General features: G+C 44.3%; 1 protein-coding gene across 1 annotated transcript in view; it reads left to right on the top strand.

The window, feature by feature from the left end:
• The window catches only part of SHC4 (SHC adaptor protein 4), a 46,438-nt gene that overhangs the window by 13,515 nt on the left and 8,860 nt on the right, over window positions 1-24,063 (top strand). The window contains exons 2-7 of the mRNA XM_055002773.1: window positions 3,505-3,575; window positions 15,122-15,185; window positions 16,189-16,308; window positions 17,348-17,401; window positions 19,104-19,155; window positions 21,239-21,365. Coding sequence (XP_054858748.1) covers window positions 3,505-3,575; window positions 15,122-15,185; window positions 16,189-16,308; window positions 17,348-17,401; window positions 19,104-19,155; window positions 21,239-21,365 — 488 coding nt within the window. The remainder of the gene's footprint in view (window positions 1-3,504; window positions 3,576-15,121; window positions 15,186-16,188; window positions 16,309-17,347; window positions 17,402-19,103; window positions 19,156-21,238; window positions 21,366-24,063) is intronic.

Consider the following 24,063-nt stretch of genomic DNA (forward strand, 5'->3'; position numbering starts at 1 on the left):
TTCAAACAGCTCCAGTGTATAGCAAAACCTTTACTCTGCCGTCGGCTCTGTCTTTTTAGACTACCCTTCCCAGCTACCATTGCATTGCCTGACATGTGTGCTTCACGTGTCAGATGTCTTGTGTAGAGAGACTCTGCATCCTTGTTCCCTTTATATTAGTGCTGTCCTGAACAATTCCATCTGACACATTTTGTGGAATGACACTCATCATCCAAAGGAAACAAGTGTTCTTGTATCTTGGTCCACAATACAACACATTAGAAAGTTTCCACTTTGGAAACTAGAACTCAGAAGTTGGGATTCGAATTTTGGAAGCATCTCCTCCCCTTGTGCCTTACATTACACATTTCTGCTAGCTTCACCTTTTCTCTTACTTCCTAAGGATAGTGTAATTTAGGGTTTGAGACCTTGAGAGAAACTTGAGGTTTATCCAGCTCTGGGGTCGTCAACATTTCCTGAACTTTAGCCCTAAGCTGGGCTTCTGTTTTCATTCTAGGTCCTCCGCCCTTCCCCTATGCCTTTTCCCCTCCCTCCCTGCCATTTCACATTGGTTATTGTGCATAAATCATGTCCAGTGGTGGCCATTTTAGACTTCTGCAGGGACACACAGCTTCCCTTCTCCCTTTGTGCTCCAACTTCTTCTCAGACAAGAAGTGTCAAAAAAAAGAGAGGAGAAAATGGCTAGCACTACGAGATAGCAGAAGCTGATTAGACCTCAACCCAACTTCTGGTTTGCAACCCAGTCTGTTGCAGATACGTGACCCAGGTGATCACGTCTTGAATTCTGACATTGGAGTGGTTTCCTAGGCAATTACACAGGGTCTGTACTGACGGATGCTTCCAAAACAAAAGTGTTCAGACTTCCTGTCTCCGTAGCACTAGAGAACAGAGATTCATAAACGTTGCAGATAAAACCCTTTTTTGTCACCAAAGCTGCAAGTGCGGCGACCTGGTTGATAACAAAGCAAAGAGTAAATCAAGATGGGTAGCCATGTTTGTCTGTAGCAGTAAAAAAAGAGCAAGAGTCCAGTAGCTCCTATACAATGAATAAAATTTGTGGTAGTGTATGAGCTTTCCTGAGTCACAGCTCACGTCCTCAGATACGAAAGCTCATACCCTAGCACAAATTTTGTGTCTTACAGGCGCTACTGGACTCTTGCTCTTTTCTAAAGCAGAGAATAGATATCTAACGGGTTTTACCCACTGTTCCTTCTACAGACCTCTTCAGTTTGATCCTGACGCTGGTCCTTTTCACACTAACCAACTTTATTGTAGCATAAGCTTTCGAGAACCACAGCTCCCTTCATCAGATGCGTCTGATGAAGGGAGCTATAGTTCTCGAAATCTTATGCTACAATAAAGTTGGTTCGTCTTAAAGGTGCTACTAGACTCTTTACTATTTTGCAACTACAGACTAACACGGCTAACTCCTCTGGATCTATGGTCCTTTTCATCTTTTGAAACCAGCCAGCCTCCTTTGATACTAGTAGTCGCAGTTCCCTTCATGTTGAGACTGTGCTACCTTACTGCTTTGATTTAGAGATGTGTGTGCCATTTGTACACCGTAAACAAGTCCAGAGACCGGGAGAAGTGGCTATATAATGCCTTTCTTTTACTCAGGCTTTTAAAACAAGAGTGAGTCTTTGTGAAACAGTGATAAGATTAGTTCCACTCAGGAGAATTTATTGCAAACTCCCTGTATTGATTTTTTTTTCTTGTCTGTTCTCCCCCCGCTCTCCCCCCCCTCCAATCTTCACTCAGTATACCTTCCCACGCATGTTCAGGGTGATATTGCTCACTGTCATATGATCTCAGCCTATGACTCACCTACTCATACAAATCTTTGGCTTCATCAAGGATGGCGAAGCACAACCAGCCGATTTACAAGATTTCTGCGCTTCACAGAAAACAGAGCTGAGAACACTCACAGAGTCGCAAACACAACACTGCAGCGCTTTTCAGAACATAGGCTTCCTGATCTGTTTAAAAAAAAGATTCTTCATCTCAAGGGGAATTTCAGCCTTAACCCTGTAATTGCTTTTGTGTTCTTTTTGTGCTTCTTAAGAGTGGACAATGAGATTTCAGCTTAGGTGAAACGCAAGTTATGTCTTTAATATATTTTCCAGCATGGCCTTGAGTGTGCAAATAATTGGCAGCAGGCGTCATGGATTCTGAAACCTTGTTTGCATGATATATATAGTAATATTACATGCTGCACTGAGAGATGTGACAGTCCAGAGGCAGAGCTTACCTGGACATAGGGTTGCCAACTCTGGGTTGGAAAATTGCTGGAGATTTTGGGGTGGAGCAGGGGAAAGGGGATGTTTGTGAGGTATAATGTCATAGAGTCCACCCTCCACAGCAGCCATTTTCTCCAGGGGAACTGATGTCTGAATATCAGTTGTAATTCTGGGGGCTCTCCTGGCTCCACCTGGAGATTGGTAAACCTACCTGGAATGCTTCTCTTTGGAAGAGATTCTGGAGACTTTATGGCATTGTTTAGGGATTAGTTATGGCAGCCAGATCTTCCGCTGTAGCTGATTTTTAGCAAGACACTTTTGGTCCGAGGCCCCATTGCTCCCATTGCTGCTTGGTGGCAAAGTGGAAGTACTGCATCGGCATGATGCTCTAAGATTCACTGGAAACTATTTTACCATAGACTTTGGGCTGTATCCTAGAGCATTGTGCTGACACATTGTTGTGACTTTTGGGTTCACACTGGAAGTGATACTGCAACCTTGGTGTAATGCATCGAAATGTAATGTAATGCAAACATCCTGACTCCACCCCCTCCACCCAATTCATGGAGATTCTCAGCCCTGGTTGAAAGTAGCAAAGAGAATTTGTCTGAATAAAATTCTGGATTTTCTTAAATGGATCAACAATATAATTTTTGTACATTTTGAGCATCCCAGACATATTTTCTCATCTGTGGAGATTTCAATATGTGCTTGTATCTGTTTCTGCATCGATTATCTTTTAAGTCAGAGAGCTGGTATGATGTATTTGTTAGAATGCCAGACTAGAACTTGGTGTAGAGCTTATTTTTATGCCACTGAATCTGATTTTTATGATTATTTGATGTTACTATTTTATCAATGTATTTTTATCTGTATGTTGTAATCTGCTCTGAGACCGTTCGCAGGGAGGGCAGACTATACATTTAATTTTAAAAATAATAATAATAGGAGCTGGGAGACCCAGGTTCGAATCCCCACTTCTACCATGGAAGCTTGCTGAGTGACCTTAGGCCAGTCACACACTCTCAGCCTACCTTACCTCACAGAGTGGTTATTAGAATAAAAAGGAGGAAGAGGAATTGATGTGGTAAGACAGTTTGTTTCCTCATTAGGGAGAAAAGCAGGGTATAAATATCTAAATAAATAAATAATAAACCAGGGGACTTATTTAAACGTATATTATGATTGGACAGTCTCTCTCTTTATTTGTTCTAGATTGTTTTCAAACAGCTATAATTTCTTTCTCTTTCAATATTTACTCTAGTATATGGGCTGTATTGAAGTGTTGCAGTCAATGAGGTCTCTGGATTTTGGCACCAGAACCCAGGTTACAAGGTAAGTGGCCCGAGACTGAATGTAGCATCTTACCAAACGCTGCAATATTTATTTTGCTGTGAAGGCACAGATACGGGTTCAAATTCTGCTGATTACTTTCCCCCTGCAGTTCTTTTGATGTTTTCACATCCTGTTTCAGGTTAGAATTATTCAAGTTTAACAGTAAACCGCATTTTTTTTTAAATAAGGAGAACAAACCTTGAAAGTCCTTGGTTTTCTGCACTCCCCTGCCTCCCCCACACTGCTTTGCATGGCTCCAGTATTGATGATCTCATAGTTTACATCGACTCACGCTTAGTTTCTTGCCTACAAGCGAAGATGGGTGAGAATTCTGATCTGTAGGCAAGGCACGGGAAAAACACAGCTTCTGGTTCAGATGTAACAATGATGATCTGTGGTTTGTTGGAAACAAGCAAGTATCCAGTATCTTATGCAAGAGAAAGGGAAAGTAGGGTGTGTTTACGATTCCCAGTCCGTGAGAGACAAGTGGCAGGAACATGAGGGGACGGCATCACATGCAGCCACATGAATTTCCCCAACATCCCCCCTGCTACCCTAACAAGTAGCGGCAGGAGTTTGGGGCAGCCCACGAGAGGTCTGTTGCTAGGTGTGTGAGAGCCCAAAACTTTCCAAAGTTTTTTCTGACTGTTGTGGACCATTAGCTCAACCCAATATGATTTCTTCAGTGTAGCCCATATAAGAGGACATCTGTACTTGGACAATTGAATCAACTTTATGCCAATGTGCAACGGTTTGATTGGATCCTATACTGTGCCAGGGTCCAAGCTAGAGAATCCCGTGGCAGTTACGTGCTTGAGAGCCAGTTTGGTGTAGTGGTTAAGAGCGGCAGGACTCTAATCTGGAGAGCCGGGTTTGATTCCCCACTCCTCTGTTTGAAGTCAGCTGGGTGACCTTGGGCTAGTCACAGCTTCTAGGAGCTCTCTCAGCCCCACCTACCTCACAGGGTGTTTTACTGTGGGGATAATAACAACATACTTTGTAAACCACTCTGAGTGGGCATTAAGTTGTCCTGAAGGGCAGTATACAAATCAAATGTTGTTGTTGTTGTTGTTGTTGTTGTTATTACCAGCTCTGCATGCTTATGAAGGATCTGCCCCTCACAGAGAATCTTTTAAAATAAATTTTGGTTTTGATTCCAGAAGGCTTATTTTATGGGGCAACACATCATTTATACGTGTGTCACATTACCGTAAAAGAAAAGTAATCAAAAGTGTTTCCAAATCCAGATCAGGTAACTGGTTGTAGGAAGCTCACAAACTTGATCTAAACATGGCTGATTGGCAACAGAAACACAATTTTCTGAATTGTGGCCCCGGTTTATATCGGTTGTTACTGTAATGAAATCAAGTTTTTTTAAAAAAAAGGGATTGGGAGGTATTGAATGCCTTTTGTTTTGTAGAGCAGTATAGCTCCCAGGCTTCAGTCCTGCAAAGAATGAAGAATGGATAAGCTGGATATTACTCTGCTAATATATTGGCCACCAACCATCATATGAATGGCTGTCATAAATGTCTCTATTCAGCAGGAAACAATAAAGACCAACTTATGGTTCCTCAAGGGTTTTTAAAGCATGAGCTACGCTGTGCTGTGTGACATCATGTTGAGAGAGTTGTAGCTTCCTCCGTTGAGTTCTGTAAAACAGATTTTTGCTAGACTGCATTTTCAAGGCTGCATGAGATGTGTGTTAAACCTAAGCTGAGGTTTCCGTATTCTCTGGAAACGTTGCTCTTCCATGTCCCTTGCATGTCCCTTGTGGAGTCCCATGTCCCTTGTGGAGTACAATCTTGATGCCTTTTCTCCTATATACATACTTGCTTATATCTCTGCATGTGGAAAGATGGGGCTGTCAGGATTTTCTGGTGTCTCCCCTCCCCAAATTTATAGTGCAATTCTATTTATAGTTACTCCAGTCTAAGCCCATCGAAGCCATTCAATTCAGGATTCTGAAGGCAGAAGCATCTTGGTACTTTTGTGATAAATTGTGGGGATTTATAGTGAAATCCTAAACAGAGCTACTGCACCCTAATGGTCTTAGGATGGAGTGAGCCCCCTGTTAAAGTCTGAATAAGAACACTGGTTAGGGAAGGAGGAGCACATTTTTACTTTGTGTGTTTTAGACCACATGCTGCTGTTAGCCACGGGTGTTTTCATCACTGGTTATCACGAATTAAGGAAATAAACCAATTTATGCTCTTAAAAATATTGCTTTTTTTGCATATTCATCTTGAATATTTCAAAAAGCAGGCGTTTGTACCTTGCTTACTATCCACCACCCCAATACACGCAGTGCACACATTCTCTGTCTCTGCAATCTACCCCCCCCCCTAGCATCCTTTGCATGAATACGTCTGGAAGGGGGAGGGCATAGTGTCAGGAATTTCAAGATGAATTTTTTTTTGTTTTTACTGTGCCTTTCCATGGGCAAAACAGTAAAGAGTCCAGTAGCACCTTTAAGACTAACCAACTTTACTGAAGCATAAGCTTTTGAGAACCACAGTTCTCTTCGTCATGCATCTGACAAAGAGAACTGTGGTTCTCGAAAGCTTATGCTACAGTAAAGTTGGTTAGTCTTAAAGGTGCTACCAGAATCTTTACTATTTTGCTACTTACAGACTAACACAGCTAACTCCTCTGGATCTATTTCCACGGGCAAAGAAGCCATATAGATCAGAATGTACAGATTGAGTTTCTAAAAGACAGAAAGAGAACAGGGGGTGGGTAGGAAAAGTGGTTCAAAAGAATCTTATATTTCCATGATCAATAAAGAAGATGCTAAAATGAGTTTAAGACAGTGCCTAGCTATTACGAGAGACTTTTGCATTACAATGGAACCTGAGGCAGTGCCTTTAAAAATGAATTGTTAAAAGCTTAAGTCATTAAGTCTTCCATTTGCCGTGCTTTAATGCAGCCTTAGTGCATCGGCTCAGCCTTGAAATCGGAAGTTTTTTGCTACCGCAATTAATTTATGCATATCATTAAGCTGCAGAAGAAGATGGTATAACCAACGCTTAAATTAACATGTCACAGTTGTCTGTTATGGGAAGCAAACGTCATCTAATTCTGTAAAGCCAAAAGAGAGGAAGTTGAATGTACAAATTCAGTTGCTGTTTGCACACTAAAACTGATCTCATGCACCACATTGTAGGCGCAGTATTGCAATGCAGTGTTTTGTCTGGTGAAGATTCCAGTGGACTGTTGCAACATTCTCATACCTCAGCATTCTGCGTACTGCAACGGCCCTATAGATTCTGGAGGAACCACAGGCAGGGGGTGATGGAGACTGTCACCCCTCCCCTCCCCCAAATTCCTAGTAATCAGCCCCAAATTGGCAATTGATTAATACAGCAAATACCGAGACCAAATCCCACTGTTGGATTGACTAGCAAAAAGAGCGCTCCTGTCATGGATCCTTTCAATTTTTAGTCGTTAACCCTAAATGATGTGGGATTCTGAAATCTTACTGGGTCAGAGCCAACCAGCTTGCTTTGCTGGTTAAAAAGAAAGGAGGGGTTGCATTCTGCTAAAATGCTGAGGGTTGAGGGACTAGAATGCTCGAAAGCCACCCGAGAGAGAGAGGTTGCAAAATGAAGGGGCATTGTTGCAGAGGCGGGCAATGGCGAAGTGCCTCTGTTAGCCTTTTGCCATGCAAAGCCCACCAGGGGTCGCCATAAGTCAACTATGACTTGAGGGGCAGGATTTCATGGGGGTGGGGCGCAAAGTGGAGTGAAAAATATGAGCAGATCCAACCCTCTTTCTGCAAATAGAGCTGAGCCAGTAAGTATTCCCTGATGCTTTTGGCTGGGGCAATGCCTTTCTTGCTTCACCATCCATGCAGGTTTTCTGTTGAGCTCCTGGCTTGCCTGGGGACGTGCGAGAGACAAGGAGTAAAGGGCGTTTATTGAGCAAATACGTCCAGTGATTTTTAATTAAGGGTCTAACAGAGGCCGTCTCACGACTGAATTCAGTGATCTAGTAGACAGGCATAGCCAAAGTTTGGGAAATTCCTGTGGGTCTGAGACTCTATGGCATTGTAAGGAGCAGGCCCTGTTCCGCCATACTCAGAGTAAAAAACTTTGGTTCGGGCTTCATGCCTGTAAGAAATTCTGTTTGCCGAGAAAGGCACAGCCATGGTTAACTATCTGCACCTGCGTTCCTATCGTTTCCTGAGAAAGTAGCCTTGAGAAGCCCAGTGCCTAGCCCGCCTCTCAGCTCCAAGCCATACTCCCTAAACTTTCACACTGAGATAATGTCCAATTAAGTAATGAGCCCTTGAGGGGGCTGATGGCCCCCACCACCTTGAAGAAGCCTCTCTGTTTCCAAGCAGTTTACCATTCTACCATTCCATACCATTCCAATCTTGACTACCTATGCTACCTTCTGATCACTGCCAGCTATGGAAGAAGAGAGCTTCGAGCTCCGTGCCAACTCCAGGATGCCCAGAGTGAGCTGGCATGGGTGGACTTTGGTAAGAACAACCAGCCCTGGAACCAGCTCAGAGAAGGTTTAGACAGCTAGCCAGCAAAGTAGTATTTTAGCTAGGTAGAACATAGGCAGAATAGCAAGCTGTTTTTTGTTCCATGTCTCTAGTTAATGGTCTAGGGGCCAAGCTACAAGTGACGAATGACACTTGAACGGCAAGTGAACAGACTCACGTGTATTCCTCCCTGTTCACTATGTGATCGAGTGGAGGGCAAGAGAACGGGGAGGAATACATGTGAGTCTGTTCACTTGCCGTTCGAGTGTCATTCGTCACTTGTAGCTTGGCCCTAAGAGCCTACTGGAGATAGTGCTGGCTATACTGCACTTGCCTGTCAGAGTACCTGTGCATGGATGTTGAGGTCTCCATGGAGTGCATGCTCTACTGCTTCAGATGATGCGACTGCTGGGGGTGTGTTTCTGACTCTGGATAACAGACTATAAGAAAACCCTGTTTTCCTGCCGCGTCTATCAGCAAAAGCATGGTCTGCTTTTAACAGGACAAACTCTTGCTGAGTGAATTAATACAGCTTGCAGAGCAGTACACCTTCCATGTATGCATGTGTGCAAGAACTGGGTGGTGATCTTTGTTCTGGGAATCAGTGTTACAAGCACGTCTCTGTTTTCAGCGGTGACATGTCGGGGAGTATGTGAAGGCTGCGCTAACTCTTAAACTTGAAAATGGCTCAGCAAAAGAGCTTTGTGGGGGTAAGGGGGCATTTGAAAATGTGCTGACCGAATAAGGCAGACTTTGTCTTGATGATTCAGCCTTCTGCTTCATAGGATACAATCCCTTTCTGTTCTGTGGGTGAAGGCCCGGCCTCGGAGGCTTAAAAGCCCTGTCTTCCACCGCATTTTTATTCATTTACATCAGCCCCACCACGTCCTTCCCCTCCGACTCCTTTGCAGAAACAATCAACAAAGTGGACCAGTGTTGTGGTGAGCTTGCCTCTCTCTTCAACAAAGTTCTTCTCCAGACTGCCTTAGAAGGGCACAGTCCCTAGGGGTTGGCAATCCCTTGACACCCAAGAGACCTTGGATTGTCTTTGAGCATGGAATGGCTGTTTTTCATGCTCTTTCAACCCACTGGGGCAAGGGGAGCTGGGGTTAGTGGACTCATAAAATACCAAACAGAGTCTGCTGGGTATAGAATCTCTTCTGGCTGGCAATTGCTAACCAAAGCTAACAATGCAGTGAAGTTAAAATAGTTCCATAGTTGCAGGAGGCTCAGACAGAAAAATCAGGATTTGCATCTAAAAACAAACAAACCACAATTCTGTGCCAGGAAACACTGGATTCTGCAACTTGCATATATTATGCAAATAAATGGCCAGTATATATTTTAGGCTTGCTCCGTTTCTGGCTAATGATGGCCGCCTCTGACCGTTGCAGATACCAGGCTTCTGAAATTTCCCTGGATGCTTCTCATACTAGGGTTGGCAGGTCCCTAGGGGGGCAAACCAGAGGATGGGGAGGGCATGGGGGGAGTTGCATGGGGTGGGTACTTGCCTCACACGCATGCTCTGGAGCACCCCACGTCATTCCAGGAATGATATCATTCCTGGTGCAATGTGGAAGTAATGGGTTGCGCCAGGGGGCCTATCGAGTGGGAATCAGCCCCAAATGCTAAATTTGGGGCCAGTTTTCACTCAGTCAGCCCTTAGAGCAACCATTTACTTCCTCATCGCTCCAAGAATAACGTCATTCCTGGTGTGATGCGGGCGCAGGTGCTCCAGAGCGCATGGGAGTATGCTTTGCCCCCGGCACGGTGTTCTTGCACCTTTCTTCCCCCTGCCAGCCAGGGAAGAAGTGGCGGGGGGAAGAGGCTGGGGGCACGGCAAGCCTATCCCATACACTCGTAAGAGCTAGGAACTTTACTTTAAAAAAGAAAGAAAGCTGATACAAGTCATGCAAACTTTAATTGCCATCAGGTTTCAAATTTATCCTGAATGATAATTTGGTCCATATCCGTTTTGAAGAGGCCATGTCATTAAGTGGTTCCCAATGTATCTGTATGATAATGACCCCACTAGTTCAAATTTACGTGGTTCGGTGACCCAGTTAGAGTTGGCCCAAGGTTTTAGGGTATCCTAGGCGAAGTATGACCATGGCTCCCATCTAGTCCAACATTCCATTTTCTACAGTGTAGGGTTGCCAGCTCCAAGTTGGGAAATTCCTGGAGATCTGAGGAGAGAAACCTGGAAAAAATGGGGTTTGGGGAGGGAAAGGACCATGGCGTGGCATAATTCCATAGAGTCCACCCCCCCAAAGCAGCCATTTTCTCCAGGTGAACTGATCTCTGTGGCCTGGAGACCAGTTGTAATTCTGGGAGATCTCCAGCCTGGGAGATCCCTACTACAGTGGCCAACCAAATGTTTTTGAGAAACCAACAAAACCTCACATTCTCCTATGAACCTCAGGGAAGCAGCATTCCAAAGCTCACAGCCTTTGCAGATGAGAGCCACACTCCAGCATTTGGCCACTGTTTTCTTCCCTATTACTCCCTCTAATCTCCTTTAAGAGTCAAAGAAACTCACGCTAGTAACCATCAAGACATGTTTTACTTGATTCTTTTTCAATCCACGTGCATATGCAGTGACGAGAAAAATACCAACTAATGTATGACATGGAAGATACTGTTTCCAGGGTCAGGTCTAAGAGCCAAGCTACAAGTGACGAATGACACTTACCTGGCAAGTGAACAGACTCACGTCACGTGTATTCCTCCTTGTTCACTTGCCATTGACTTGCGCTCCTCTTGATCAAGTGGAGAGCAAGTGAATGGCAAGTGAACAGAGAGGAACACACGTGAGTCTGTTCACTTGCCAGGCAAGTGTAATTCATCACTTGTAACTTGGTTCTTAGTTTCCAAAATAAGGTCAAAGCCTTGCCTCAAATTAAGCACTGAAGCTGGCTCTTATAGGAGCCGCTTCACACATTGCAATTTTCTTACAGAAATTTTATTCTTCATAGGAAAATGTGTATACCTATGAAGTTACTAGTTGCCGGATGGCTCCCATGACCCATTATTGTTGCAAAGGGTAGGGGAAGCGAGAATGTGAGAAGCTGGCATGGAGGAAAAGGAGAGAAGGAGAGCAATGCAAAGGGCAGGGACGTCAATTAGGAAGGGCTGGCCCCTTTCAGAGGCTTTGTGACCCACTTCTGAATCCCGACCCACAGCTTGGGAAACACTGCTGTAATTCAAAGATCTAGAGGTGGAGTTTGGAGAAACTGCCAAACCCCTAAAAGGCTGAAACAGCAAAGACCAAACTACTTTTTTTTTAGCCGGACTTTTCTTTTTAAATCAAGCCTGGAAGTACTAAGAAACACTACATTATGCAAGAGATGCAACTTGAAATTCAGCATTGAACTCCCTTCCCACACACAATCAGAGAAAGAAGTCTTGCCAGAATCCTAGCCACTTAATTTGGCCTTTATTAGGATGTAAAAACTTTTATTTGGTGTGTATGGGCGGGGGGCAGTAGGGAATGGAGTGGAGTGGCTTGTTATGTAGGAAAAGTGAACAGAGAATCTGAAAGGAAAGGGGGGGTAATGAGGGGCAAGCTGAATTTTGGCAAGAACTGAATGCTGAGCTGCATTATCCAATACCCAGGGGGGATTGGGGGTGGGGAGAGGAGGAATAACTCCAAAGCAGACTACTAACAAGGGATCTCATTCTCGCAAGCTGAAAAATGGTACCATGTTCTTCTCCCAAGAGAAGAGCAAAGTTTGTTATCAAGTGGTCACTATCCCTTTTATTGTCCCCTGGAAAACACCTTGTCGAACAGCTTAAAAACTTTTTATCTCCATGGCAAAAATTTTGATTACTTGGAGCATTTTTTCTCCACCCAAGGGTTTTTTTAAAAAATAAACAAGCTTTTAATTTGCAACTTAAAAAAAATTAAATAATAGAAGCAGAAGGGGAAGCATATCCATTTAGCATCTATAACTGTGAGCATGGTAAAGAGGATATACAGAAGGGTCGGAGTCAGGGCTCGTTTCGAGGGGGAACGCGCAGGAACACAGTTCCCCAAAGAGGTCACATGTCAGGTGGCCCCGCCCACCTGACCCTCGGCCATTTTGGGCCCGTTTCAGCCTGGATTGGGGCCGAAATGGCCCAGATCAGGCCTCTGACAGGTGGTGGATCACTCTCCCACTCAGCAGCAGCCTGACTCTGACCATTTTGGGCCCCCTTTTCAGCCATTTTCAGCCCCTTTTTGCCATTTTGGGCCCAATTTTGGCCCGGAATGGCCAGGATTGGGTCCAAAACAGCCAGGATAGGTGATGTCAGGGTGGTGTGGCATATGCAAATCAGTCATGCTAATGACACACTTCCGGTGATAACAAGGGGCGTGGCATATGCTAATGAGTTCTGCTAATGAGTTATGCTAATGAGTTCCTCCAGCTCTTTTTCTACAAAATGACCCCTGGTCGGAGTGGATCTCTGCATGGTTTTCTGGCTTCCAGTACCTGCAGAAGCAATATCTGAAAAGAGCTACCTGTCATTTTGTTCGAAGACAGAAGTTGTGCGTCCAAATAAGGCCGGATGATTTGTAGAAATACAGTGTGTGTGCATCTTTGTGCATCACACATGCCTTGAAAATTTGCCGTAGAGAATAAAGGGCTGTGAGGATCGATGGGTGTCGATGACCTATTCTCCATTTCTGTATTAAAATGTAGAACTGCATTGAATAATGGGACTAAATATTTGTAGATAAGGCCACAGTTCTCTGAACACTGTCCTGGGAATAAGCCCTACTGAATAAAATGGGATTTACACCTGAGTTGGCCTGCTTAGGAGTTCCTTCAATATGATGGTGGTTCTTACCCCTAGATGGTCTCTGAAATGAGCCTTCTGTTTTCAGTCTCTGGTACTTTCCTGTGTATTTATCATTGTTGCTGTGTCAGAAGATATGTGTGCCTTAAACAGATGCAAAGAATGAGGCGTTTCCACGTTGGTACACTGACCATTAAGGAGCAGAGAGTCAGTGACCTTTGGTAAAGATAACATCGTCTTTTTGTTCCCTGCACTACTGTGATGAGGATGATTAAATGCTGCATTGCGTGCCAAAATAAAGAATCTGACTGACCTGATATCAGAAGTTTCTTTGTTGAATGGAGGGGGCTCAATGCAGCGTATCACTTGGCTATATGGTGTGTAATTTGTCTGTCTTTTGAGGCAGGCCATTAAGTGTTGTTTGTACGTTATTAGCCATCTGCTCTTTTCCCCATCTGTGCACAGAGAGGATCTTTGAAAGAGAGGAAGAGGTACAAAAGGAAATCTTATTAGTTTTATCTTTTTTTAAAAAAAAATCTTATATCCTGCCTCCCCAACAAATGCTTAAGGCAGCATAACGAATCAGTCTGCACTTCTATGCTCTCAACAGTTCATCCAAGGGAGAATCCAGTGTGAAATTGCTGCATCAGAATTCATTAGCAAATTCAAGACGGTGAACGCCCTCACCTCTGCTTAATAGGGACCAGGGATTCCTAACTCATTTATAAGTAATATCTCGCACATCCCACCCCTCACATATGTGAATTACTTCAGCTGTACCTCTGTAACTTCCTACTGTGTCTGCTTATCTCACTTCATCCCACACCAGTCACTCCATTGGCTTCTCATCAGTTACTGATCCAGAGGAGTTAGCTGTGTTAGTCTGTAGTAGCAAAGTAGAAAAGAGACCAGTAGCACCTTTAAGACTAACCAACTTTACTGTAGCATAAGCTTTCGAGAATCACAGTTCTCTTCTTCAGATGCATCTGACGAAGAGAACTGTGATTCTCGAAAGCTTATGCTACAGTAAAGTTGGTTAGTCTTAAAGGTGCTACCGGACTCTTTTCTGCTCCATCAGTTACTAGGCTCAATTCAAGGTCAAGACTATCACATTTAACGGCCCCTCATATCTGTGAGACCACCTCTTCCACTATGGCAGCTTGGCTCATCTGGACAGGGCTTTCTGCAGAAACCACCCTGAAGCTGGGCAAAATCAATAGCTGTGTGCTCACATGCTTTCTCTGTGGAAGCCCCCACCTTATGGAATGGCCTCCCTGAGGATGTCAGGAAAGCTCCCACTCTCCTGATTTCCCACAAACTATGCAAGACTGAATTATTCAGGAGGACTTTCTACCCAGACTATAGGGCTGTGTGGTAAGAAGTAGCTCAGAAAGATGCAGGAACTATAAGCTACTCTGTTGGATATTGTCTGCTGATGGACCAACTAGGAAGTTTCCTTTTTGCAAACCATGCCATGCAAATTAGTGAGATGTCCAACGAAGACCAGGGTTTTATTTATTTATTTATTACATTAGATTTTTAGTCCACCCTCCCCGCCGAGCAGTTAGGCAATGGCAAACCACCTCTGTTAGTCTCTTGCCATGAAAACCCCACTAGGGGTCGCCATAAGTCAACTCTGACTTGAGGGCACTCTCCACCACACCAATTGGTTATGCATTGTTTCAGAAAGATTTCATCTCTATTGTTGGCTTTATGCTTGTTTTTCCAAATCTTCTGTTACCGTAGTCTATTGTAGCTCTTTCCCTGAATGTCCTAACTGTTGTTCATTACTGCACGTTACTCCATGAATGTCCTAGCTGTTGATTATATTGTATTTTCATTGACATTTTAATCCGCCTTGAATCTCAGTGAGAAGGGTGGACTGTAAATAGGGTTGCCAGCTCCAAGTTGATATTTCTGCTTTGGTTGCCAAAATATCTTGGGCCAGCCCCTCTCCCTTCTTCCCTTTCCGAAGCTCCAGGCCAAGTGCTTTGGAGGGACAGTGGTTTTGCTGAAGAGATGCCATAGCAGTGCCCCCGCTATTGGTTTCTTAACACCTGCTCAGCACTGAACATCTGAGACAAATATTCCTCTTAGTTGTAAAGAGACTGGCTCTGCTTGGGTAGGCTGCAGTTATTTCCTACAACAAATTTTTCCTGGAATCAAAATTGACTTAATGTCTCCAAAAGAACCACTCACTGCCTGAAGCTGAGGTTATATAAATAAGTCACAATTCCAACAAGTTGATCGTTTGCTCTTGTTTTTTTCCAAGGGAAGCAATAAGTCGGCTGTGTGAAGCTGCACCAGTGACCCTTGGGGCCATGAAAAAGCGGAAGGTAAATACTACCCCACTTTGTGTTACAGTGTTTTCCTTCGTTGTATGGCCTGCCACTCTCCTGGACAGAGGCAACTCCTAGGGCATTTTTGCAGTTTCCTTTGGAGAAGAGAGAGTGCTGGAGATTTATCGATTAATTTATCATCTCTCACAGTCAGTGGGCTGGCAGACTGACCGGTAGGCAGTGCTAATTTGAAAGCAGTCACTTGCAAAGGAATCAGTTCCTATGAAGCTCCAAGTCTGCTTCTGCTCACCGCCTGCAAAAACTTTGACCTGCATTTTCTTTGCTTGGCCAAATTCAAACGGATCGGTGGATTATTTTCAGTTTGCCCTCAAAAATGCACGTTGGCGTGTTCCAGGAACTTAGAATAGTTCTTGTCTATCCAGAGCCCTTCATTGAGGACCGTAGGGTATACCAAAGCCAAGAAAGGTGGCGATTTTTGCATAATGACAGAGCGGCCTAACTCTAACAGTATGGTCTTGTCTGTGTTTCTGAAGGGCTATGCAGGGTGGTTCCAGAAAACTGGAAGCACGCAGGATCAACTGGGTCTAAAATGGTCGTCCAGCACGGCTTACCTCTATTTAAAACCAGCCATGCTGTTCTACTACTAAACTGCAAGCTTCCTTTGGCTATGATGGACAGGACCAGGGATATCAGAATCTCCTACTTCTGCCTCTTTATAGTGCGAGAGGCCCGTAGCTCAGTGGTAAAGTTCTGCTAGGCATGCAGAAGGTCCCAGGTTCGACCCCCAGCATCTCCAGTTAAAAGGATTGGGTTGATGTGAAAGACCTCTGCCTGAGGCCCTGGAGAGCAGCTGCCAGTCAGAGAAGACAATACTGACCTTGATAGACTAAGGGTCTGATTCAGAATAAGGCAGCTTCAAGTGATGAAGCTTTTTCTGCCTAGCATTGGCAGTTAGAGTAGCAACTGAGTTGCGTGTCTGGAGAAACTTAATTTCTTGGCTTCTGATGAAATATGAATAGGCATTCTCTGGTCTTCGCAGCCTCCGGCTAAATTTCTGTCTCCAGTGCTTGGGAAAAGTAACCTTCAGTTTTCTGGCATTCATATCAAACTGACCATCTCAACAAGCAGCCTGACTCTAATGAACGTCGAAAACCATCAGGTGGGTTGTTTCCTTGTTTTCTAAGAGAGTACCTTTTATATCTGTGTTATATTTGGTTTTGTTCAAGCAGTACCAGTTGATCTGCTGCCAAAAAAAGCCAATCCGAAATCATTCCTTTTCCAAAACCATGATTGTGTGAATACTTTGGCAATACCCCAGTGGACTTTAAATATGGAGTTCACTTTGGAATTAGCTATGGCTCATGCCAATACGTGATGCTAATAATAAAACTTCCCTATATATATATTGTTTGGATCCAGAAGAATGCTTCTGCAGTTGTAAAGACTTCCTCCTGCGGAGCATGATTCCCCCCCTCCATCCCACAGCAGCCTGAAATGCGCCCCCATCCTATTCCTGGGGGCCTCCTCTTCCTCAGGAACAGAATTGGGGAGGCTTTGGGCAAGCTGCAGGAGGGGAAAGGGGCAAATCGTACTTGGCAGGCAGAAGTTTTTGTACCTGCATAAATAGTCTGGATCCAGTCCAATGATTTTGTTTTGCTAAATGTTCAAACCATTTCAGGTTGCTTTTTACACCAGACCTGGAAGACAGGTTGTTAGCAGTGTTACAGATGTGTGTGTGTGGGGGGGGCATGTGCTCAGAAAGGGGACCTGTTAAAGGCTTGTGGCCCAAGTGAGGTTTGAACCAGACACTTCCTAGGTCACAGTTTGTTCATTTAAGAACTTTGCTAAGCCATTGATGACCAAACATCTTGACCAGTGTACCACTGAATGACAGCGTGCCATGCCACTGTGTGTAAACAGCCGCCTGTGACCCCTGGACTGGTCTGGTTTCTTGCCCACTAAGACAGCACAGTACAAGAGAGGCAATGTGAGTCTATGGCATAGTCAGGCCCACCATGGACGGTCTTGTTCCTGCCAATGTGTGCCATATAAATCTACTATATGTGCCACAGGTTGCTCTCATGCTTCCATCCCAGTGTAGACACTAGTTATATCACACAGCTCAGCTGGAACTTTGTTATAATCTCCAAACTGGTAATTTCTATACATGGAGCATAATCTTTTTTCTTCTTCTCCAGATCATTGCCAACCATCACATGCAGTCCATTTCTTTTGCCTCTGGGGGAGATCCCGTAAGTATGAAGAGAATGCATTCTGTCTGAACAAGCTCCCCAAATTGTCGTGCTTCATGAATGAATCCATTTTCACGTTAACTTGCTCTCTGTAGTCCTGACCGTCCCTGAATGAAAGAAGAGCACACTGATAAGAGAACACATGTGCTTGGTATGTGCAAGCTGTGCGAGAAAGCCCTCTGACAGTACACATGCACACATGAAGCTGCCTTATATTGAATCAAGCCATTGGACCATTAAGGTCAATATTGTCTACTCAAATTGGCAGCAGCTCTCCAGGGTCTCAGGCAGAGGTCGGACACTTGGTGTTTTTTTTTTAAAATCAAGATGCTGAGGACTGACCCCAGGACTTTCTGAATGCTGCTGTAGCATAGTGATTAAGTAATTGGGCTGCGAATCAGCACTCTGCTGGTTCAAATTCCATGACTGCCAAAGTGGTCGGGTTGCGAATCAGCACTCTGCTGGTTCGAATCTCACAATTTCCATGAGCTCAGTTGATAGCCTTGGATAAACTCTCAGCCTCCCAGCTGTATGGTGGGGATAATAATTACATAGGCTTTGTCCACTGCTCTGAATGGGGTACTAATCTGTCTAGAGGAGAGGTATATAAGTGCAGTTGTTGTTATCACTGAGTCACAGTTCCTCCTCTAAGACTGAGAAGGTCTTTTGCAGGAGGTCTGCCAGTTGCAGCAGAAAGGCTGCCATAGCTAGGCTTGCCTCCATATAAGCAGCATTTTGTTGGTGAAAGTAAACTAATTCATCTTTATTTTGCTTAGTTGTAAAATGGCCACATTGACTCACACGAGTCCTGTAGCTGAAATTCTATTGTTCTAATAAAGAGAGCTAAAATTAAGTAGGATCCATCCTTTTATTGCATTGCTATTGGCCTACATGAGTAGTAAAAAATATCATGCAACTAACATGTTAAAATATACTTGAATCATGTTTGACAAGTGTAATGTTTGCCAGACTGCAAAAAACTTATTTATTTATTGCACTGGCAAAATATACCACACAGGCAGTTCCTTGTGTCCCACTGCTTTGCAACGTTCTTCTGTATTGCTTGTGTGGGAGCTCAGCACCAGCCATCTGGCTATTAATTGTGCCATCCACCCATGCTTTGGATATGGGAGGTCATTGCCAGAACCGTAAAAACTCAGCACTGAGAGAGCTACAGCCTCATGTTCAAAATGGTGCCAGCGATTCTTCACTAACCCTCCTTCCTGTTTGTGTGTGTAATTGCTTGTGTGTGTTGTTTTAAACTTGTTCTTATAATATGAATTTAATACAAAAAATTTAAATGGTTTTCATTGTTTGGAGAACCTTTCGTTGTTTGGAAAGTTGGCATAAATATAAGTTCTAAATTTCTTTCACTTGGAGATGCCTGCATATCCATTAAGGACATGTTTACTTAATCTTTCTAGAATTAAAAAAAAACATTTTATTTATTGCTTTAAAGACACAGTCGTCTATTAATGACACATTGCTTCTTATTCTGCTTGTTGTTACCTAGAGGGTTGTCCTAAGCAGAATTACACTCTTCTAAGGCTTTGGTTTATTTATTTATACTCTACTTTTGCTCTTTCTCGACTCAGTGTGTAACTCTGTTTATGATGACACTGTTGATCTGCTTTCTTTGAAAGACGACAAGGAAAGTCTACTGTAAAATGGATGAATATTTTTGTGGTTTTATGTGTTTTAGGATACAACCGACTACGTTGCCTACGTGGCAAAAGATCCTGTTAATCAAAGAGGTAAGAGTAATCATTTCCAAGGATGCTGTATATATAAAACTAACATTCTTACTCACCTATGAAGCTCTGCGGGTGTGGTTGGCCAATTCACTGTATCTCTGCTTAACCTGCCTTGAAAGGTTGCAACAAGACCAGTGCCTAAGTTCTACATGAAGCAGAATTAAATGGTCATGTTTGACCAGGACTGTAGCAGTTGAAGCGGCAGGAAGGAATTTTTTGCTCTGTGGAAGCACTCTGTGAAAATAGGTTTGAGTCCAATAGCACCTTAAAAACTAACGAGTTTCCAAGATCTTTAAGTTGCTATTGGACTCAAGTCTTGTTCATTTACTGCAGACCAACACGGCTAACCACCTGAAGCTATCTCCTTCAAAATAGTAAGTCAGGGAGAATATCAGTATTGAAGCCCTTCTCCTTGATATCCTATGTTTTCTACATGCAAGGAGCATTCTGCTGCCCCCCCACCCCCGTGGGCAAGTGTTCAGACATGCCAGATTCCGTCTACAATCTGAAACCATACAGCCCAGCTGAAGCTTGACCATTTGATCTAGCGGACTGCATAAACTGGTGGCTAGCAGCAAATGGGGAAGTTAAGAATATCCAAAGCGTCAGCAGTTAGCCTGCAGAAATCTTTACTTACCAGAGTGGTACTGAAGTGCCATCTGATGGTTAAATTTGGGAAGTGTAATTAGCAAAGAAAGACACCCATAAGATACTGGGAGATGTTAGCAAAGCATCAGAAAAAGTAAGACTGGGGTTCTAGAATTCAGTGAAGCACTTATATCCAAAGTATTGCAAATAATTCTGGTGATTCCAGGTAAAGCAAATTTTGAAACCAATACAGACGAGTGTATGAAATACCTTGCCCAGAAGGAAAGCCTGAAAAGATTTGGGTACAATCCTTTTGTGGATGTAAGTTTCATTGAAACCAATAGGATTTACTTCTAAGGGAACATGTATAGACTTGTAGTCTTCAGTTTAAAATAGAGATAATGAAAAGCCTGTTTGAATGCCGCATAACTATTCACCTTCAATCCCTTAGTGCAATCAGGAGTGGGTATTTATTTACTTCATTTTATAACACATCCTATATAACAATATATATATAAAAATAAGCAGTTATTTAAATATATATATATATATATATATATATTTAAATAACTGCTTATTTTTTCACAGATATTAAAACTAAAATCCTACTGCAGGAAATGTATTTGCAGGCCTGAGGAGAGAAGTGTGGGGAGAATGAGGTCTAAACAGGCTCAAAGAAGAGATGTGAATGATATTTATGTTGTGTTGCATTTAGATTTAAATGAGGACTTTACAGACTGTGCGTTTGCATGTATCATTTTTACCATTCTAATGTCGTTTTAAGTTACACTGACAGTGAAATCCTAAACAGAGTTACTCCACTTTAAACCCATTTATTTCAAAGGGCTTAGACTGGAGTAACTCTTCTTAGGATTTTACTGTGAGTAATTCTTTTGCGATGAGAAAGCAGGGTGAATATAATGGTTGTTGTGGGTTTTCTGGGCTGTATTGCCGTGGTCTTGGCATTGTAGTTCCTGACGTTTCGCCAGCAGCTGTGGCTGGCTTCTTCAGAGGTGTAGCACCAAAAGACAGAGATCTCTCAGTGTCACAGTGAATGGCTGTGTCAGTGTCATCTGTGACACTGAGAGATCTCTGTCTTTTGGTGCTACACCTCTGAAGAAGCCAGCCACAGCTGCTGGAGAAACGTCAGGAACTACAATGCCAAGACCACGGCAATACAGCCCGGAAAACCCACAACAACCATCGTTCTCCGGCCGTGAAAGCCTTCGACAATACAGGGTGAATATAAACTTGAACAGATGGGGAAAAGTACACAGAGGTCAGTTTTTAGTCTTTTATATTTAGTAAACATTAACAAGTTCCTAATGATATTAGCATCATTCAACATTAAGAGAAAATAAGATCGAATCATCACTTCTATTCAGTTCATTGGGTGTGTATCATACTTTTCATTGCCGGGCTACTAAAATGTCCAATATATAAAAATCTGTTCTTATGTTTCCAATATTTTTCCTCCCATTTTTATTTTTTTTAGCATGCCACATATTGGAATGTCCCACCGGGGTAGCCCAAGAAGTCATTAATACCATAGGGCAAGCTTTTGAGCTTCGGTTCAAACAATACTTGAAGAATCCTTCTACCCTGATCGCTTCCAATGAAAGGTCAGCATATAGTTTGCAAGCAACACAAATACTGCTTCCTGTTTTCCTGCTGTTTTCAAAATCCTGATAGTGTCCCCTTTTCACCTAGCCATTGTCCTGTGACTGTCCACTTGGTGCTTAAGTAAGGACATCCCTGTTTTTCTCAGGGATTTGCGGACCCTTAAATTTAAATTGGGGCCTTGCATCTTACTGGGCTGTTCCCTTTTCATCTGTATTTTATGAAAATACAGAGTTGCCTTATCTTGTCAGACCATTTGCCTGTCTCTGTCAGCGTTATCTACTTTGACTCTGTGGTAGCTGTTCACAGTCTCGGCTACAGATACTTCACATCAGGGCTTTTTTGGGGGGGGAAAGAGGTGGTGGAACTCAGGACCGCACAATGACGTCACTTTGGGTCAGCTGGAACAAGGGGGGAGTTTTTTAAAGTTTAAATCACCCTTGGCGAAAATAGTCACATGGCCGGTGGCCCTGCCCCTGATCTCCAGACAGAGGGGAGTTTAGATTGCCCTCTGCGCCGCATGGCACGGAGGGCAATCTAAAGTCCCCTCTGTCTGGGGATCAGGGGGTGGGGCCGCCGGCCATGTGACCATTTTCAAGAGGTGCCGGACCTCTGTTCCACCGCATTCCCTCTGAAAAAAAGCCCTGCTTCACATCAACTGCTACCTAGTTTTTTTAACTGGTGATACTGGGGAGTAAACCTGGGAACTTGTGCATGCCAAGCAGATGTTCTGCCCCAGAGCCACAGACCTCATCAAGAGAACAGAACAGAACAGAGTCTCCTCTGATTGGCAGCCACATCACCTTCCCATCGCTTGCTTCCTGATCCTTTTTTTGAAAACTGGAGATACCAGGATTGAACCTGGGACCTTCTTCATGCAAAACTGATTCTCTGCTACTGAGCCACACCTCTTTCTGTAAATTTTACTTTTTCCGCACACAACAGCAGCTGCCCGATAGTAAGACAGGCCACAGATCTGTCGAACTGGCAGCATCTCTCCAGAGTCTTAGGTAGAAGTTGTCCGGGGTCTGAGTCCCAGCCCCCAGACTTGCCAGGAGGGAGCAGTGGGAGGCAACCGGGAGGCAGTGGCCCTACCACCCCAGCCAGCAACCAGGTCCAGAACCTGCCCACTCCAGGGGGAAGGGGCGAAAGGCCAAAGCCTCAGAGGGCTGGAGGGAGCAGGGAGAGACCAGCCAGTCCCACCCTCCAGGGGGAAGAGAAGGGGCTAAGCAGGACAGAGGAAAAGGACCAAGGCAGGGAGAATAGGGACCCAGAAGCAGCCCAAACAGAGCCCTTACCAGCCAGGGAGGAGAAGCAGCCACTAGAGGACAGCAGCCTTGCTCAGGAGTTGCTAGGAGCCAAGCCCCTCCAGGTGGAGCTGCCACAGGCATTCTGGGGGAGGAGATGGGCAGCCCTGCCCAGCATCAATGAGCAGGCAGCCCAGAAGCTGGCCAGGGCAATTCCTCACGAGCAAGGCCAGGCAAGCTCAGCAGCGCAGAAGCCGGCTGGGGCAGCTCCTCGCAAGCAAGGCCAGGCATGCTCAGCAGCACAGAAGCCGGCTGGGGCAGTTCCTTGTGAGCAAGGCCAGGCAAGCTCAGCAATTCAAAGGCCTACTGGGGCAGCTCCTTGTGAGCAAGGCCAAGGAGACCTCAGCTGGGGATGGCTCGCATTCAACCCCACCCTGCCAGCAAGGCAACGAAGCCAAGAAGGGATTAGTGGTAGGAGGGAAACACCTGAGGGAAGGCACAGCTGGCCAAGTCAGGAGAGGGAACAAGCCTAGAAGGAGGGTGGGGCGGGGAAAGGAAACCCTATATAAGGTGGCTGGGAAGAGCTCTGAGGTGGTGGGTGTGAGTAAGGAGTGATGGCGTGGAGTGAGAGCAAAGGCAAGGAGGAGAGTGGATGAAGGAGGAGGAGGAGATGGCAGAGGCCAAAGAGGGTGAGTGGCACAGGTTGAGCAGGCCAGCGAGTGGATTGAGAGGGAGTCTGGGTGATGTATACCGCCCCTCCTTCCACAAAGCAGGGTCCTGTAGAATCCCTGGCCCCCCTTTGATGTCAGGAGCAGACCGCCCAGTGCCCCGCCCAGTGGTGGCCGCTGCAAGCCCTGACAGAAGTCACCTACTGTTCAATCCTTTCAGCTGGGGATGCTGAAGATTGAATCTGAACTCAGGTTTATTTAAGTTATTAATGGCTTCAGATGTGTTTTGCTGATGCTTACACTTCAGTTAATCTGTTCATCTTGAAACCACTGCAAGACTCCTTTCTCGCTCATTTTAAAGATTTGTATTTTTAACTTTGGTAAGCTGTTGCCTTGGTTGTTGTTTTTTTAAAAAAAAACTTGAGTGGGATAAAAATATTTTAAATAAAATAAAATGAATAAACTGCTGCGTACGTGGAAACAAACAGATGGAGGATGTCTATTAGAGACCGCAAGTGTGTTGCCCCCTCTCCAGTTTCTATGAATCACTTAATTAAATTCTTGAGTAATATCCCATAACCAGACTGCTTGATGTGTATCTCTTTCCTGTCCCTGGCCTTTTATTGAATTATGCTCTCGTTATGAATGAGCGGGGGGTAGGGGGAAGCCAGATTTCAAGATGAGCTTTTTCTTCATCATTTTTTTTTGCAGAAGTGATGCAGCAAATTGAGAGGGAGGGGGAATCTGGGATTTTTGCGGATGTAGGGGCTACAAGTGCGACGGAT

This window comes from Eublepharis macularius, chromosome 18 (assembly GCF_028583425.1).
Source record: "Eublepharis macularius isolate TG4126 chromosome 18, MPM_Emac_v1.0, whole genome shotgun sequence".
Taxonomy (NCBI): Eukaryota; Metazoa; Chordata; class Lepidosauria; order Squamata; family Eublepharidae; genus Eublepharis; species Eublepharis macularius.